This window comes from Perca flavescens, chromosome 19, assembly GCF_004354835.1.
Source record: "Perca flavescens isolate YP-PL-M2 chromosome 19, PFLA_1.0, whole genome shotgun sequence".
In the NCBI taxonomy this organism is placed as follows: Eukaryota; Metazoa; Chordata; class Actinopteri; order Perciformes; family Percidae; genus Perca; species Perca flavescens.
In genome coordinates, this window is record NC_041349.1 from 17,005,275 (window position 1) to 17,024,047 (window position 18,773).

At 40.4% G+C, this 18,773-nt stretch overlaps 2 protein-coding genes across 3 annotated transcripts; one reads left to right on the forward strand and one right to left on the reverse strand.

Moving 5' to 3' along the window:
• The first annotated feature begins 400 nt into the window (after positions 1 to 400).
• Positions 401 to 7,685, forward strand: oxa1l (OXA1L mitochondrial inner membrane protein). The gene is made up of 11 exons (XM_028564284.1): positions 401 to 575; positions 1,720 to 1,854; positions 2,212 to 2,340; positions 2,434 to 2,734; positions 2,892 to 3,035; positions 3,165 to 3,250; positions 4,618 to 4,782; positions 5,029 to 5,133; positions 5,683 to 5,845; positions 6,007 to 6,087; positions 7,431 to 7,685. Exons 1-11 carry the CDS (start codon positions 465 to 467, stop codon positions 7,550 to 7,552), a joined length of 1,542 nt encoding a protein of 513 aa, XP_028420085.1. The 5' UTR covers positions 401 to 464; the 3' UTR covers positions 7,553 to 7,685.
• Positions 7,686 to 7,780: 95 nt separating this feature from the next.
• Positions 7,781 to 17,749, reverse strand: slc7a7 (solute carrier family 7 member 7). 2 transcript variants are annotated; one of them, XM_028564704.1, is made up of 11 exons: positions 17,432 to 17,749; positions 16,790 to 16,839; positions 14,936 to 15,574; positions 12,504 to 12,629; positions 12,180 to 12,324; positions 11,053 to 11,176; positions 10,864 to 10,967; positions 10,655 to 10,751; positions 10,393 to 10,542; positions 10,082 to 10,265; positions 7,781 to 8,571 (listed from the first exon to the last, which is right to left on the reverse strand). In XM_028564704.1, exons 3-11 carry the CDS (start codon positions 15,423 to 15,425, stop codon positions 8,504 to 8,506), a joined length of 1,488 nt encoding a protein of 495 aa, XP_028420505.1. In that variant the 5' UTR covers positions 15,426 to 15,574; positions 16,790 to 16,839; positions 17,432 to 17,749; the 3' UTR covers positions 7,781 to 8,503. The 2 variants fall into 2 exon arrangements, with proteins under 2 accessions (XP_028420505.1, XP_028420506.1); XM_028564705.1 differs by lacking the exon at positions 16,790 to 16,839.
• Between the last annotated feature and the right edge of the window lie 1,024 nt (positions 17,750 to 18,773).

Below are 18,773 nucleotides of genomic sequence, written 5' to 3' on the forward strand. Positions count from 1 at the left end.
GTTTAACATTTTAATGTATTTTTATCCATTAAAATTAACTAATTTGAACTGAAAACAAAAGCTAGTTAGCCCCAAATGGGCTCATGTGGACTTACTGTTCTCTGTTCATTTCTAGTGTTCTGTTGTTGTTTTATAGTTCGAAGATTTCTGGGATCAAATCGCACCTGGAATATATTGTGTTTTCTTTCTGTTAACCCTCAGAAAGAAGGAATAATAAAAATATAAGAATGAATTAATCAGTCCGATATGGAGACAAGTTATCACAGTGACAAGCGTGATGAATTGATTCATTGATTGATTGTGATTGTGACAGATAGATAGTTTTCTATATTTCAGCATCATTTCTTACTCATACCTCAAACTTGTTCTCAAGTACTTGACCCGAGTGACACAAGGCGAAGCTTGTAACGAACAGCCAAGAAGATAGACTCTTCACGCTTTCCGTAGCATGTCTTTCCCCCAGCATGGCTGCCATCAGGAGCGGGGTGACTCCGGGTTGCCTAGCAAGATGTTTCCTGAGACAGACTGGAAAACTGAGCCGAGACAGCCATCCCCTTCAAGACATTTTGAACCATGTAAGTCTTCTTTACAGTTAACATCTGGTACTTTATCCCTGCTTCTGAAACATGGACACGAATAGCGACTCTCAACGGCTAACTCGCTAGCCAGCTAGCATCATCGCTGTGACTTTGACAGTGGCAGCCTCTCAAGTGACGACAGCTCCGATATTGAATAACGTTAAAGCTGTTAAATCACCAGGTTTATTAACAAGAACAACATGGACAGTAGCTCGAATCACGGAAATACGAGCTTAAGACCACCAGGAGCTTACACATGATTGAAATGTAGCTACCTAACTGTGTTAATCCACAGGCTAACAGGGCTGTGTTAGCAACTGCTAGCTTTGTCAACAACTACTAACGTTACATTTATCCTGAAGTAAAGATAATGGTGCTGTTGCTCTGCTGTCAGCTTCTCTGTATAACATTAAACCTACAGTAGCTAACCTGTTGTTTAGGCCAAACCCAGCTGCTGTGTCCTGTAGGAATCATCTAAATTCTACCAGAGGTCACTGTAACTTAAACCTGCTGCACACCTGTTTTTGATGTTTTTGCTAGGTCATTAAGTGCATTTAAATGTTAGATTTCTCCAGCATTGATAATTCCATTAATTTCTAAATGTTCACATCCTTCATTATGTAAGTTCCTGTGAAGGCAACACTAGCATACTTGTCAACCAATGTAATATTGTGTAATAACATTTAAAAGAGTCACATCTGCCTCAATTAGTTTGAGAAAAGATTATCTGACAAACCTAAAAGCTTAATTTAAAGATACAGTATTGAAATTAATGCACCATTTCTTGCTCAGTGTGCCAATAGAAGAAAGTCCTGTTATTTGAGAAACTGTAACCAAATAATGTAGCCTTTTTGCTTAATAAATGACAAATAGGCCTATTTGATTATTAATTTCCTGTCACATAATAGCTTAATTATCTGACTTTTTTTTTTTTTTCTGGTATGTTTTTGTTCTAATCAGGTTCACTTTAGAAAAGCAGCAGCAAAATTTGTAATCCCTAAAGTATCAGTGTTGCTGAACTCATTCTGTATCACTGCTAAGCGATGCTATGTGACACAGCAGTATTTCCCCTTTATGTCATCAGGTTGTAGTTTATTATGTAAAGTGTGTATCTGACTCTGTCCCTCTGGTTCACAAACAGCGGGTGCTCCAGAAGTCCCATCTGCACACATTGTTTGAGTGTCGCAGTCCTGCTACTAGGACTCTGCTGGGCCGCAGACAGCATGGGAAGTTCCTCTGGGTGAACGCCGTGGCAGTCAGGCACAACAGCTCACAGGTGAGTTAGCATACAGGTGATCAGTCTAATAGCAAAGTTGCAGTGAACAGCACCTCTATAAAATCAAACTCAAGTCATCCTCATACAGAGCTCAAAAGGGAAGAGTTTTTTTTTTTTAACCATACGAGTTAAAGATATATTCAGTTATATAATTTAATAGTTTAGCTTGTGGATTTCTTAAATGACCAGTGCCCTTTTCTGTGTTTCTATATTGTAAGTATTGACATCTATCAAAGTAAATTGATTCACGCTGTGGCCAGAATGTGAGATTTTATGCACTGAATCTTTGATAAAATATCAAAGTGAACAGCTGTTTGAATACATTGTTACACCCATAACTTGTTGTTATATTGGCAGATCCCTGATGATGGAAGCATGGCACCTCCAGTGTTGGAAGCTTCTGGCGGCCTTCCAGTCCTGGAGTCCTCCCCCGTCTATCTGCCCGCTGACTCTACCCCCATCATCTCACAACCCATCACTGAGCAGGTGGAGACTACATCGGAAGTTACATCATCTATCTTAGGCACTTAGTTACCTTCTAACTTAAATATGTGATTCCATTTTTATTGATATTTTCAGATACCAGTTGAAACAGTTTCCATGGCAGCACCATTAGTGGACATCTCTCCTTCTTCTCCAGTCTTGGATTCCTCCCCTGAGCTGTTGTCAGCAGACCCAGTTTCTGTTTTGTCACAGCCAGTCATCGAACAGTTGGCTGATGCTGCACCGACTGCAGTGGAGGTCCTGCAGGCTGCGGCTACAGAAACCAGTTTAGCAGAGCTGGGATTGGCTGGCCACACCCCAGTGGGGCTGATCCAGAACTTGTTAGAGTTCATGCACGTGGATCTTGGTATGCCCTGGTGGGGAGCCATTGTTGTAGGTAAGCAACACTTAACTATAAATCAATATGTCAACATTCAGGCATCCCTCAGTATCTGAGATTGATGTTTTCCTTGAGCGATTCAAAAAATGTCCTGTATTTCCTTTGTCCTTTCTTATCCCCTTCTTGTTTCTATGAATCCCTCACTCTCGTTTAGGAACCGTGTTGGCTCGTTTGGCTGTGTTTCCTGTCATAGTGAAGGGCCAGAGGGAGGCAGCCAAGCTGAACAATGTTCTGCCCGAGATGACCAAACTCACTGCCAGGATGAATGAAGCCAAGCAGAGTGGAAACAAATTTGAATGTAAAATGTTACTCTTCACTCATTGCAATTGTCTTTTTTTAGTCATAATTTAGATATTTATGTGTGTGTGCTTGTTAAAAATAATCCAGCCTCGTCAATTTGTCATGAGCTTTTGTCTGCATGTTATAGTTGCCAAAGCCTACTCTGACCTGAACTTGTTCCAGAAGAAGCATGATGTAAATCCTCTCCGCGGCTTCCTAGTTCCTTTGGTGCAGGTCAGTTTATCTCTTTATACTGGTTTCCCCATTATATTGTACTGTGCTTTTACAATTTACTCTGTGTTTTTGGCTTAAATCAAGCATCAATCTCAACTTTCCAATAAGATAAAAAGGAAATCTGTATCTAATTTATCAAAGCAGGATTCATTTTCATGTCCGTGTTTCTATACATTTGATTTTGTTGAGACAAAATTGAATGAAATAAATACGTTTTTGTTATGCATGTGTGTGTTAGAAAATGAAAAACATCAGGAGGTGATGAAAGAAATTTCATTTCACCTCTGTATGCCTTTGTAGTTCTTCTGTGGAATACGGTTTAACTCGGAAGCATTTCCTCCATTTCCATGTTTTTCTTGTATTTTTATATTTAGCTGAACAATTTTGACTGTAAAGTCTATAAACAGCACAAACTGCATTCAGTCCCTCCAGGAATTTGCGATGTCGCGATTGCAACAATTCACTCAAATTCAACCAATCACCGTGAATTCAGTGCGACTCGTAATTTTGATCAATCACCGCAACTTTACTGGAAATTTGACCAATAACCGGAGTTTCCTGCGACTTCAACCAATCACAACAGTCCCACGTGCCAGACTTTGTGTCAGTATGTGACGCTGAGAGCCACTGACTAAGCAAGAGTGAGAATGGGTTGACGTAACACGTGTACGCCAAATTAATTTCCTTATTTCTGATATGAAGATGAGACGTGTGTGACTCGAACATCTCACATTTACAAACAAAACGTACAGCAAAAGACCGTGCATAACATTTCAGACCATTCTGCCAACGTGTATACATACAAAAATGCAGTTTTTACTCTAAAGTTGCTGAAAGCTGCTGCTGTTTCCTGTCGGCTCTCTGCAGCGGGCGGGGCAGCTGCTCAGTTCCCGCCGTGACTGACGTGCGCGCACACACACAGAAACACACACAGTGGATGCAGGAAAAACCGGAGATGAGACGTACACCATGACCTAAATTGAGGACAGCTACGCTCATTATTGTAACTGCAATGATAAGTTAAAGTCCAATAAGTCCTTTATCAAACCGTATGAATGTGTGTCCCAGCCCAGGCCAGGCCAGGAGAGGAAATTAACTAAAAATGTAAGATCAACAAGCCACTGACACATGTTCAGATTTGATTAATTCAATAAACTATTATTGTTTTGTCTTAAATCGACCATCCAAATTGCCGCAAATTCAGGCATTTTGTTCTGCAACAATCTCAAAAAAAGGCAGCAAAATCCTGGAGGCACCGTGCATTATTCCCTTTTGAGGAGTACTTAATACCAGTTTAAAACTTACATAAAAAAAAAACTATTGTAGAATTATGTTTTTTCAAGTCATTTATCTGTCTGTTTCCGCAGGCACCAGTCTTCGTTTCTTTCTTCATCGCGCTGAGGAAGATGGCCTACCTGCCGGTGCCCAGCTTGCAGACAGGAGGCCTGCTCTGGTTTACCGACCTCACGGCAGCAGATCCTTTTTATATCCTGCCTTTTGCCGTCACTGGAACCATGTTCTTCATCCTGGAGGTCAGCCAGCTTTTACCCAACTAGTCAGAAAGAAAGAAAGGTCATAAAAACTTAATGATACCAACTGTGTTAATCTGTATTTTTTTCATTGCTCTTTCGATGCCCAGCCAGAATAAAAGAACAGCACAGTTATAAGAATAACAGGATTACCTTTGGACTGACAGTTTGTTATAGGTGGTGTTATGATCTTGGTATAAACTGTTTTATGTACTCACGCTGACCACATTGTTTCATTGTCTCTTTTAGTTGGGTGCAGAGTCTGGTATCGACAACCCCAACCTGCGAGCCATGAAGACAGTGTTCAGGATCATGCCCTTTGTCATCCTCCCCCTCACTATCAACTTCCCGACGGTCAGTCTGTCATTCACCCACATCAGTTTTTGTTGTATTGGTTTAAACTCACATCACATCACAAAAATGTACTAAAGTACTGACTTTCAGAGCCTTAAACGGTCAGGCCCCACAGTACATCCTGGACCTTTTTGAAGCCGTATTCCTCTGGCCGGAAATTCGGTCCGCTGGCCAGAACCTGCTTGTAGTCCCTAAGACTCGTTATAAGACCCGAGGGGACCTGTCTTTTCAGTCTGTTGCTCCCAGACTGTGGAACGCCCTGCCCCTGTCTATGCGTCTGGCAGACTGTTGTCTCTTTTAAAAATGATCTGAAAACATGTTTATTTAGGAAAGCTTTTGGTTGATGGGTTTTCACTAGTGTCACTTTAATTTTACATATGTATATACATTTTTATATTGTTTGTTTTACCTATTCTTTTGTACAGCACTTTGTGATTTTATCTGTGAAAAGTGCTTTATAAATAAATTTGACTTACTTACTTACTAAATACCAGGAAATATTTTTTACATTCAGTATCTGAAATCCTTTTCTTCTGAAACAAACCTCAGGCGGTGTTTACCTACTGGCTGACTTCTAACTGCTTCTCCTTGGGTCAAGTCGCCCTGCTCAGACACCCCTTGGTCAGAGACAAGTTGAGGATCCCGGAGAGAATCAAACATCCGGCCTCCGCCCTGCCCCAAAGTGACGGCTTAATCGATAGCATGAAGAAGGGTTGGTGTCTAAACATGCAGTACATACAATAGATTTGGTCTTAAGGGCATTTGATTAATTGTTTTTTAGTAGTAATGTTAAACTATTGACATTTGATCATGATACTGCAGCACTGATTATTTCTATTTCTGTCTGTGGTATAACTGTGGTTTGGTCTTCAGGCTGGAAAAACGCTCAGCTGGCCCAGCAGCTGGAAGAAAGGGAAAGAAGGATCAAAAATCATCTGGACCTCGCTGCTAAAGGTCAGTCCCCCATTAGTCAATATCTGCCCAGAAGAGATTCTCATGGCCTATACATTAAGCTGCCAAAACTTGACTTCCTTTTCAGCTTCACATACAGACTTTTAATTCCCTGTTTGCTGGCTGGAGTTGTCTCTAAAATGAGAATAAAGGATGAAAAAAGTTGGACAGGTGGAAAAATATATTGGAATGTGGCATTATAAATGTTATGGTTGGCTTAAATATATGATATTATCTGTATTGTATGTATTTAAAAGTGCATAATAAGTCCATCATTACAAAGATTTTAAAATAAAGTAGTGTTTTATTTATACTGAGTTACTGGAATTTCAAAAAGACCTTTTGGATTAGTTGCTCTAATAGATTAATGCACTGCTCATGTAAAGGGACATTATTGACTAAAGTTTTAAACAGTTGTGTGATGTATTGTATACTTTGTGATATATTGATGCAGAAATAGAGGATCTGCTCCCCCTTGTGGCCAAAGCCAATCATTCGAATAATAAGACTTGAAAAATAGTAATGTAAAAATCAGGGTTTTAATTGGGAGACTGATAGCCAGCAAAGAGTGTGGAAAAAATAACAATCCATTACCTGAAACATACATAATAGTGGCGTGCTGGATATTCAGTTTGTACTTATAGGTTAGGTGTGAACACTGATTGCAGCTCAGGAAAAAGTTACACGTTTTAAAATCAGCTCCAGATTGTACTGCTGTGGAGTCCACAAGGCCTTAAAACTGTGATAAAAGACTCTGATATGAGTATTTGAAGCTTTGCATGTATTATTAAGGCTGAAATTTGGAAGTCTTTCCACATTGAATTTTTCACAGCATCTGCAGTCAGTAAGTCCTTCACTAGTGTTGTTTTAGTCTTAATTTTGTTTTTGTTTTTAATCTGACTAGAACTGATAATAGTTACTCAATAAGTATTTTGACAGATGAATTATTACAGCATTTTTTTCTCAAGTCAATATACCAAAAGTCCACACTGGTTCCTGCTCCCAAATGTAAACTTATCTGTTTCTCTTTATCTTTTATGATAGTAAACTTAATAATTTTGGACTGTTGGTCAGACAAAATAAGACATTTGAAAACATCACTATTTACTGATATTTTGTAAACTACACGATTAATTATCTGAGAGAATAACTGGTAGATGAATTGATAAGAAGTAAACACTAGTTGCAGTCCCACGTCAAACATGTTTTGTGTACCATTTTTTTGTATGTTTATCAGGAGAAAAAGCTGTTGGCATGATTGTCTCTTTGCTGTCGAGGCTACAACACTGTGTGTGCACTAAAACTGGGAATGTGTTCATATGTCTTCTCTTCATTTCCCACGGCAGGTCCACTGAGGCAGACTTTTACCCACAATCCTCTCCAGCAGACCCCGCCCATGGCTGCAGCATCGGCTAAAGACAAGCCAGCTGGTGATAAGGCGAGGCCATGGAAGGACACTATTGGATGATCAGACTGAAAGCTTGACAGTACCATTATTTACTGTATGTACATATTTATGAATGGAAGAAAGGACCGAGTGGAAAAGGTTTGTCATTATGTATTATTCTAAATAAAATGTAAAATCTGCCTCAAAACAACCACTTTGGTGTGTCTAATGTTGTGATTCTTGAGTACACACTAGATTAATCCTCTACTCCAAAAACATCCTTGGAGCAGAAAGAAAGAAGCAAGTAGATTTATGTTGTCAACAAGTAATTTTATTATAAATATGTACAGTTTTAGCAGCTCAACTGTCTCAAACTCTTACATTAAACAGCCTGTGATTCAGTCAGAGGCTGCAGATAAAATTTGTTTATTTGTGTAAAGATAGCCCTTCACTAGACCTCGGGCTGACTTGTATATATAAAACTTTACTTCCACATTCATGAATGTGGTAACATATTTTCATCTCTTTTACTGCTTGATTTTCTTTGTGCAAACAATAGCAAGGCTGTTTCTATAGTCAACAATGCTTTTAGTTCCAAAGATGGTCTCCTGTTAAACAATTTAATCATAATAATAATTTGCCACATTCCGGTAAAATCAAAAAGGTATTGCATGTATGTCAATTCACCAAAAAAAACTTGTCTTGAAATATGAATTCAATAATTTTCTACTAATGTGTACAGTTCTGAAATAGAAAGAGGTGATGATTTCTTCAGGAGTGCATTAAAATGTTCTCTCTGAAGTCTCAGTCAGCTAGAGTGAAATCTTGCCAACTAGCACCATGCCGTGCCATTATTAATACATTCATCAATGAGAACGCCGGGTGATGATTGACAGGTCAGAGAGCTGGGTCCAGCTCAAGCCCCAATACTTCGTCCCACCAAGGCCTTGTGGCAGCAGCGGCTGGCCAAGATGAGTTCAGGTTCTACATTTGTGCGTGGTCAGTCTCCGGCAGGTTGGTAAACGCAAACATCTACTCTACTTTGTCCATTTCAGTCAGAACAGAGTAGCACACCTTCTGAATCAGCAAGCCGGATTTAGCTGAAAGAGGTGGAGACAGAAGAAATGTTAATCCATTATTAGACTTAACATTGACACCAAATTGAGTTTAAGTTGACATCATTAGTTCTGAGTCCAAGCAAAGTACGGTACTCTGTAGCTGTGATATCTGGTCAAGAAGTAGCTGTACTCGACTCAACCTGATTGAGCCATCTCTAGCAGTAAGGCCTGGAAGAAATTCCCAGGGTGCACTGCGGTTTTCAGAAGCAGACCTTTTTAGTTGGCTTCCTCGCAAAGAGTTAGATGAATCACCTTTGGCATGTGTCCTATTTGTAGTAAAGTTTTCATAAATAATATATTTTTTAATTTAGTACTTGAGGGCTACAAAAATGTAATGTCTAAAGACATTTTAATAATTTGAAGAAAGAAAATAAATTTTCTTTCCATGTGGGACCATTAATGAGTCAAACACATCCAAATACGACTTCCAATTCCATGCACATGATTTAATGCACTAAAGGCCAAAGGATATTAATGTATCCCTTTAAAACAATAGTGTTACATCTAGCCAGCAAATTATAATTATTTTGTTTCCTGATTCTTTTTACTATAATTACTAAGTTATATTTATTTTTTTGGAGTTTAATGTGACGGCACCTTCAAGCTATCGTTAAATACCACACAGTCTCAAGCAGCGTTACACTGTAGCAAAAATGGTTGGAGGAAAAAGTACAGAATAGCCCTTTTCAACCTTGACAGGAAAGGAAGGTGGGGGAAATCGGGAAATAAATGAGACACACTTGTGAGCTGGGGAAATCTAACAGACAGAATGGAGGAGAACAGAAAGAGGAGTGAGAGTAGCTAAAGGAGGAGATAACTGAAAGTTGAATCCAGTATTTGGATGTCTTTGCTCAAAAGAAGAAAAACAGCGACATATATAAAAGTAAACAGAGTGGCAGTTTTTCCAAGAACCGGCTGGATTTCCTGGAACTCCCTCAGCAACAATGTGCTGCTGGGAGTGTGTTGATCCCCAGAGAGGGTTTGGATGAAACAGAAACAGCTCTGTGTCTCTGTGACCTGCTCGGATGTGCCTGTAGACTTCCTTGTCTGTTGGACCTACACAAGTTAAGATAAGTCTCCTCTCCTGCAACTCTGCAGGCCTCTCCTGTTCTCCTGCCTCGGGTTAATGTGCATTACTCTTCATCTTCTACCCTCAGCCAAATTACATCTATTTTTGCACTGCCCCTTGTACTGCTCATTGGCTCCTTGTACATTAGAGCTCCCCCCGAAGGCATTATTATTATTATTATTATTATTATTATTATTACATTATATTATTATTACACCTTATTCTCCTCTCTGGTGCCAAACACTTACTTTAAATATCTGGGATAAACCTACGCTACAACACTACTATAAACAACTTTGTTTTATGTGTCCAAAACCTGGCCAGTGGCAAACAGGTCATTGAGTTTAAGACCTCTGCTTTTTAAAATCAACAAAGTTGGTTTTGATTTACAAAAACAGAGAATGAATTGTGCGGCTCTCTTACCAATGAGGCTCCGTAGCCTCAGTGGCCTCCTATGGGCCGGAGTGTAGCAGCAGAGGTAGTAAACGGGCACTCCTGACAGGGCGATGCCGATGCCGATCAGAGAGTTGATGGTGTCACTGTAGAGCGGCACCACCACCAGGAAGACCGTGAGCAGACAGAAAATGATGGGGTAGATGAGACTGAGCTGAGGAAAGAAGAGATGAGATGATGGTCAGATATGTAAGAAATAAAAAATTGTAAGTAGGTAAACTTTTTTTTTTCTAAAGCACCTTTTAAAAGACAATACGGTATCTCTGGTTCTGCGTCCTTACCTTTAGTGGTCTCTTTCTGTCCGGTTGCTTCCAGCGCAGATACAGTTGCCCCAAAATGGACAGACCAACAAAGAACCAGTAGCTGAAGCTGTAGTAGTTGATCAACCTGAAAACGTCTTCTACACACAGGTATATCAGAGCCATGATGCCCTGCAGAGACATACAAGAAACATTGTAAGTCAGACTGTGAAATGTGGGATTAAATAAATGTAAATTAAACCATTAAACAACAGGAAATAAAAGATGATGATAGCTGACTGACGTTGAAGAGCAGGGCGGGGACAGGAGTGTAGCGGTGGACGTGGATCATGCACAGGTAGTCGGGCAGGTGGCCCTCTCTGGAGCCCACGAAGAACAGCCTTTAGACACAGAAATATGCAACAGAGCGGTGATGAGTGATGGACACAAGTTGACGATGAGTGGGATGCTAATGACACAGGGATGAAGTGATGGCAAAAAATATTCACTCACCTGGAGGAAGCCAGGATGGAGGCGTTGAGTCCTCCAAAGCAGGAAAGTGCCACAGCGAAGGGAATAGTCCAGCTCATGACACCAAATACCTGGTCTGCAAACGTCTGGAAAGATGAGATTAAATGATGTAAAGCTGCACTATATGATTATATAAAGTAAAGTGATTTATTGACAATTATATGCACTTACCACAGCCACAGCATCGCTGTCTAAGATTACATTCATGGGAAGGATGGTGTAGTAAGCCACGTTGGTCAGAATGTAAATCACGGTGACTATAGGCATGGAAATAGCGATAGCGAGTGGCAGGTTCCTGTAGTTCACACAAACAAACAGCAGAGGGAAGCAAAGGAGATGAGATACAGAGACTTTAAACGTGAAGTGTGTGAGATTTATGCTTCCTCAGGAGTCTCTGTGTCAAGTGCAGATCAACCCTGTGTGTGAGGGGAGGATGGGGATTGTGGTAAGTGGGGGGTCACTTAATCGGCCTGGGAACTCATGGAGAGGCTTGTGATCCAATCACATGTGTAGTCTTGCTTCATTTGATCAGTGTTTGGCTGTGTGATTAACCCAAAAGGCTCAAACACACACATACTTTCAGTGTGATCTTGGTTGTTTTCTTATTGATTTACATTTCAGGAAGTCAATGTCACAGGTGTTGATCAAATCACAGCAGAACTGGCATCCTGTATCCTGCAGCTTGTTTTATAATGCACTGGAGAGAAAGAATTTTCTTTGGCTTTATAGGAATACTCTCATGAGAGAGAACTGTGGCAAGTGTGTAGGATGGATTCAATATTTAACTTTGAGTATAAAGACAATATACTCACAAATATATATATATATATATAAGAAAAATGTAAGAGCTAGTGTGTGGGATCTACCAGCACAAGGTAATACTCATTTAAAATCATTACATGTGACAAATCTTTGTGTAGGGGGAAATACACGATGGGAGATCTGATTTAAGATATTGCATTTCTTCTAAGAACAATTTCCAGAGCTCAGAATACTTACATGCACAAATGTCAGTAATATCAGTTTTAGCTTGTTGTAATCATTCCTACTGTTCAAACTGGCCATTAAGAGATTCCTTTCTAACATGCTTCCAGTGTAAGTGATGGGGGACAAATTCCAGGAAATTTCATACAAATAAGAATTTAACTTTGACAATTGGAATCTTCAGCTAAAAGACTAAAGATTGATTGATTTGCTTGCATTATTATGTGCTGGTCAAACACTCCTAAACACTCATAGTGGCACAGCTGGAGCAGTAAGAAATAGTTTAGTGTACAATCAAAGTAAATTATCCTCACCTCTCTGGGTTCTTGATCTCCTCCGTGACAAAGTTGAGGGTGTCCCATCCTGAGTAGGAGAACAGAGCTGAGTACAGAGCCAGAGCAATGTGTCCTGGATCCTGAGATGAGCCTTCAAAAAGGCCCTCGAAGTTCTGCGTGTGACCTGGAAAACACCAACACAATGATTTAGTTTTAGGCAGTAATTATCCCCTTGAAATCATCATTTAAACCCGCAGATGATGTGTATAAAAGTCTTGTGTTTTTTAGCATCTAAGGATTTGGTTTTCTTAAAGTTAAGATATTGTGGAGGGTTTAGGATCAAGAGAAAGAAGAGTTAGTGACCTTGTCCTATTTTCACCAGGCCAGTGATGATGACGGCGATGAGAGCAATGACTTTGGCGTACGTGAAGAAGTCCTGGACCCTGGTGCCCCACTTTACATAGGCACAGTTCACAAAGGTCAGCAAACCTAAGGTAAGTGGAAGCAACAAAAATACACAGAAACAAATAATTTAACAATCTCAGTGGGTGACATTTGCTTTGTAAACGGAGTGTGTGCCAGCATTTTTCCATGTGTGGTTTAAGGAAACGCTGCTGCTGACTCAAGCAGACTGGTCTGTTGTTTTTCAGACGAGGAAACAGCTGAGTGCAGCACATACAAAACACACACACACACACACACACACACACACACACACACACAGAAATATTACATTAGGCCAACAAAAAACATTTGACATTCAAATTATGCTTGATCAATCAATTATGCAGCATCAGTAATGCATAATGATACGTTTTACTTATAATAGGCTGCTTTAGCCTACATTTTACTGTCATTTCTTATTTAATCTTTAGCTTAGCTTAGAAAAATGTTAAATTCAGGACTTGTAGACTACTTGTAATAGATCTGTTATCTGTTATAAGTTGTGAATGATTGAGGAAAAGTGGTCTTAGCTGGTACTTTGTCCCTTATTGCCCTCCTTACCTTTGAGCAGCATGTTTTTTTGGAAAAATGTTTTGTGCTTCTCTCTCTGTCTTATCTCTCTCTGGCCTCTTATCAACACGTGATCCATTGAAGTTCATAAATGTGCGTCAGGCACAGGATGTATTCAAGGTTTGAATCAAATACCTCGAGATGAAAGCTTTTCTTGTTGTGTAAATCGTCCTCCTGTTAAGCAGCTGAGTGGACGTATTTTATCTAAATTCACCACGTCAAAGCGCTCCCACTCACGCTCCACGCGGACCTCCACATCACCCAGTCATTTTAAGAAGAGACTAAAAAAGGATTACTTCACTGCCCCCTCCTCCACGTTGACCACCTTCATGCGCAGTGAGGGGACGAATCATAACACTATCACCTTCCACCACTTTGACAGGGAGAGGATCATAACAAGGCCCTTCCCAACAGGAGGCCCGGTCAAACACAACAAAACATACAGCTCCAGACGGAGGCAACCGGCGATGAGCAATGGAGAGGATGACTTTGCCACACAGAAGTAGAGGCGTGGTGTGTTGACAGTGAAAAGTTAGAAGGGTGGGAGGAGTGAGATCGGGTTTAGGAGGACAGCTGACTGGAAGTGGAGGTCAAATATGGTCCAGATGTGAAATGAAATAGAGATGTTTGAAAACTAATTCAGTTGCTCACTTACTGTGAACTCACGTATGGGGGGGGAGGCTCTGACATCCAGGACAACACAGGTGTATTAACTGAAAGCACAATAGTCCTCCCCAGTAGCTTTTGTTACATGATGAGCAAGAGGGTAATGTCTGAGATTTGTTTAAGCTTACTAAAAGTAAAAAGAAAAAGTATGCAATTTGAAGCGCAGCTTCAGTTCCCAACTCAAATGTTTTAGCTGACAGGAAGTGTGTTTAGTTTGGTTTTAAGGTCCACTCCTGTGCCGAGCTGTAAATAGCCTGTTAGCCACTCAGGTCAGAGTCTCTCCGCAGGACTTTACCTCACAGCTATCAATCTTTTCCTCCTCTGAGCACTGCTTATCAGTGCAGAACGCAAGTGTGTATGTGCGTGTATTCAAGTGTATGTTCATGGGTGGGTGGACGAATGTGTAATATGTATTGCAAACTAGCACAATGTGTTTTTTTTATCTTGATTATCAGGGCTTGTCTGTAAGATATTACCTTAACAAGCTCTCTGTTTGAGTCCGTGGCTTCTTGTCTCAGTGTCTGGTTGCCCGAGTGTTGGTATTTTGTTGGGCTTGGTTGCCTTGCCTTGTTAGTTTGATTAATTCAGTTTGTCAGCTTTGCTCTTTCTCAGTGCCATTGTGTTCTTGTTACCTTGGCAATCTGCGCCGCATCCATACACAAAGGTTCACCTCTGCATTTATGAACAGTTTCTTATTGTTCCAACATCAAAATAAAGAAGCTGTGATTCAAGTCCTCACGTGCGAGACATCAAGTCTAGTATTTCTAAACCTGAGATTGAGTAAAAAGGGCGTTTGAGTAAATTGGTACTCAAGTTTTAGGATTTGCTCAGTTCCTCTTTTGTATGTCAGTGAATCATTCTGCTGCAGAGCTGCTGACTACAGCAATGGTGTCACCATTTTTCACTTCTCTAGTCTACAAAGCTCACATGCTCTCGTTCAGATGTGAAACTAACTGTGGCAGACATCATCTTTGTCTCTTTATATCACTCAAACACTGACTCATCTTGGATTTTTCTCTCATTCTCTTAATGTCACACACACACACACACACACACACACACACACACACACACACACACACACACACACACACACACACAAGATGTGTACTTACATATACAAGCAGCAGCCAGCAACCTGTTGGCCAAGTATGGAGCTATGCAGGTGGGGAATATGGGCTGCACCATGTAGTTGGAGAACGTGATGGCTATGACGGCCTGGCTGGTCGGCTCGATGATCAACAGCGACGTCCACAAGCGAATGAAGGCCAGGAAAGGCCCGAAGGCCTCCAGGATGTAGGCGTAGGAGGCCCCCGACTTGGTGATGGTGGTCCCCAGCTCGGCGTAGCATAGGGCCCCGAACACAGAGAAGATCCCTCCGATGGTCCACACCACCAAAGAGAGGCCGTACGAGGCGCTGTGGATGAGGACGCCCTTTGGTGAGACGAAGATCCCTGAGCCGATCATGTTGCCCACGATCAGGCAGACCCCGTTCAGGAGGGAGATCTCCTGCTTCAGCTTCATGGACTCTGGGGCTTCAGACTTCGTAGATGGTTTGCCACCATTGTTTGCCTCAGGTGTTGGGGCAGGGCTGTAGGACGCCATTGTTCGTGGTTTGGTGGTTTATTGATTAGTAAAGTGAGAAACTGTTTTTTGAACAAGATAACAGTCACAATTGGAGAGTTTTTCGCCTTGATGTGAGACTGAAGACTTAAACTTTACCCCCACAGTTATCTAGGATCCTCTCCTGCCATCTGTGGAGGAAATGCAGGTCATATTAGTGATGCTGTTACCATGGAGACTGATTTGTCACAGTATACATACAGCAAATACTTGGGTTGTTTCAATCCTGTCAAAATTTAGTCAAACAAAAGCATATTTAGATGCCAAGGGCACTATGTGGGAACAAACATGCAAAAAATCACATAATACCACACTGTTGGATTTGAGAGCAGTTTTGTGGATTGGAGAGCCATTAGACCGCACAGCAAATGGCCTTTTAAGGTTGAGTGTATTGACAGAGAGAAGAGGGAGAGGAGCAAACATGCCACATGCCTGAAAACACCAGCTCTTCATTAGCAACCATACTAGCTGAGGAAGAATAATCGACTGAGACACACAAACATTTTTGACTCATAGCTGTCCATTGATCCCCCCTTACACACACACACATGCAGAGTTTGAGTGTCAGCAGCACAGTGTCCGGTCACATGTTTTCCAAAGTTCACCATCCTCAGCATGTATGGAGTTTGATGATGAGACAGACACATTGAGGGCAGCCTGTTCACTGACATTTCTGCATGACCGGCTTCAATAAGTTAATGTCAAGGTGTGTTAATAGGCTCCACAATCTAACGCGCACACACACACACACACTTACAAATTAACTGCCCTAAAATTAATGATCTATTAATGGAGTTTTGAATGAGATAGGGCAAAGATTGCTGTGATATTACATTAAGATGTTCAAGACAAATTGGCGATATGCTGGGTTGAAACCTTTGGGTGATTTAAGGGTGAAAAGATGGCCAAGCATCCATTAGTTTGGTTGAAAAGGGAACATTTAGATGTAACCAATGTTTTCAATGTGATTTCCTGAAAATCTGTATGTTTTCCTACTTTCTAAAAACTTTCACTTTTCAACCAAATATATCCAAGTTTAAACCCAGGAGACTTTTTACCTTCAATCCCCAAAACTGTCATCAGGGCTTGTTAAAGCATTTCTTTATGAGCAGAGCCAGACAGAGATGAATCAAACAACCAAGAACAGTCACGTAGACTCTAGGAAAATTGAGCTTCGAAACACAGAAAGAACAATCAGGTGCGTTGATGTAAAAATTGATCCCAAGATAGTAAGCAGAAGACGCCAAATAAATAATTCAGTGGGAGAGATTTGCTGTAGATTTAAAGCATAAATTAAGAATTAAAGACAAATATGACAGGTAAGAGTGACTGAAAAGTCCAGATACCTTAAGGCGGCAGCAGCAGATCAGCAGCACGTGGGTTCAGAAAGGAGTGACTGCAAAGGAGGACAGTAGATTGAGTCTTCCTGCATATGATCAAACGCATGCCGCAGACACTGAAAGGTGAGGCTCTTACAGAAAAGAAGAGTGCAAGGTCCAAAAGCTGCTGATAAGAAGTCCTTCATGAGTTACTCAAGGTTACATCCTGGCTCAGGAAAATCCTCTCGACTCAAGTGTATGGGGAAATGATTCAACTCCTATTTTTTAGGCATTCTTAGAGCATTTATCACTGAAACTAACTTTATTATCCTGAGGAGTTTTAATTATACAGTATATATGAAAGATGTCATTAAAACTCAGGGGACCTGGTTGGCAGGATGCCAGCTCCTACCTAACTTTATTTTGACATCTTCCTGTAGAAATAATAATTATAGGCTACATCTAAAAGCCTCTTCTAGTGAAATTGATTGGATTTTAAAAACTCACTTTTACATACAGTGCTAAGAGACAACAAGGCACACGTGCACTGACATTACAGGTTATAAATAATAAACGGGCTGCGTTGTAATTTGAATATGTCTATCTTGTATCAGTGAACATTAATTATCAGGAACAGCCTTGGTGAGTCAAGTTTTTGGGGAGACTCACCTTCTCCAGCTCCGTGTGTGTGTCCTCCTGGGTGTCCAACTTGATCCCAAATAATGTAACGTCTACTGTAATTCACCTCTTTTAGCCAGCTCGCCCTCTCATTGTTCTTCTCTCTACCACAGTCAATAACAGGCCTCTTCGTGCGTCTTCCTCTTCGTCTTCACGCAGCTGTTTCCTCTGGTTTTGACTTTGCTTTGCAGTGTTCCTCCGCGCTCCTCAGCTGATCCACTTGGCTTTTATGTACTTGAGGTTTCTAGCGCTTTACTACCAAGGAAACGAGTCACCCGAGGGGAGGGCTGAGGGGAACTTGATTGCCCCGCATTGTGTCTCCTGAGTGAGTTATTACAGAATTGTAGGGTTTTAATGAAATTATCGCCCACTTCAAACAAGTGTTAGAATCGGTAGAGGAACTGAACTATTAGCCTACTGCTAGCTTTGATAAATGGTCCAGTGAAAACAACAGCAAGACAATATGTTGTAGAGATATCAATTCATATTATAGTAGCCTAATACAATGCGACCAGTTGTAAATCCAGGTACAATTTATATACTAATCAAATATTAATACGATTAATAGTAGGCACGGACGTGGGAAGTAATTGTACTTGTTTATGAGTAGTTTTATTTCATGTTACTTTATAGGCTCAACTAGCCTACATTTCAGTGGGAACTATTTATACTGTTTACTCCACTACATTTATTTGATAAACTTAGTTACAGATGACTTTACAGATTATTATTATTATTACAAAATATTATCAACAAATAAAATATGATAGATTATTAAAGATGAGCCACACAGCAGTACTATATGAAGTACTTCATTTCTAAAATGGGCAATTGGTAAATAGTAGGATTATGCAAATTTTGTACTTTTTAGTAAAATTTTGAATGCAGGATTTTTACTTCTAGAGTATTTCTACACTGTGGTATTGCTACTTTTACTTAAGCTAACCTTAGTACTTCCACCACATATATTAAATAAACACACACACACACACACACACGGGAAAGAGAAAATCAGCTGATGTTTATTATTTCTCTGCAGGATACAAATAATAATGTAGTAATCGTGTCAGTGTAAAATGTGTAAAATATCATGTTTGATGATGACCAAAATATAGATCATAGCTCCCTCTTGTGGATTTAGAAAATACTAAAACTAAACTAACTAAATAATAATAATAATAATAATAATGTATACTTTATTAATCCCGCAAGGGAATTTACATGTTTTCACTCTGTTAGAATACACATTACCCACAGGCCTGAAATACACACACATGCTCAGTACCTATACATGCACTAATGGAGAGATGTCAGAGTGAGGGGGCTGTAGCTG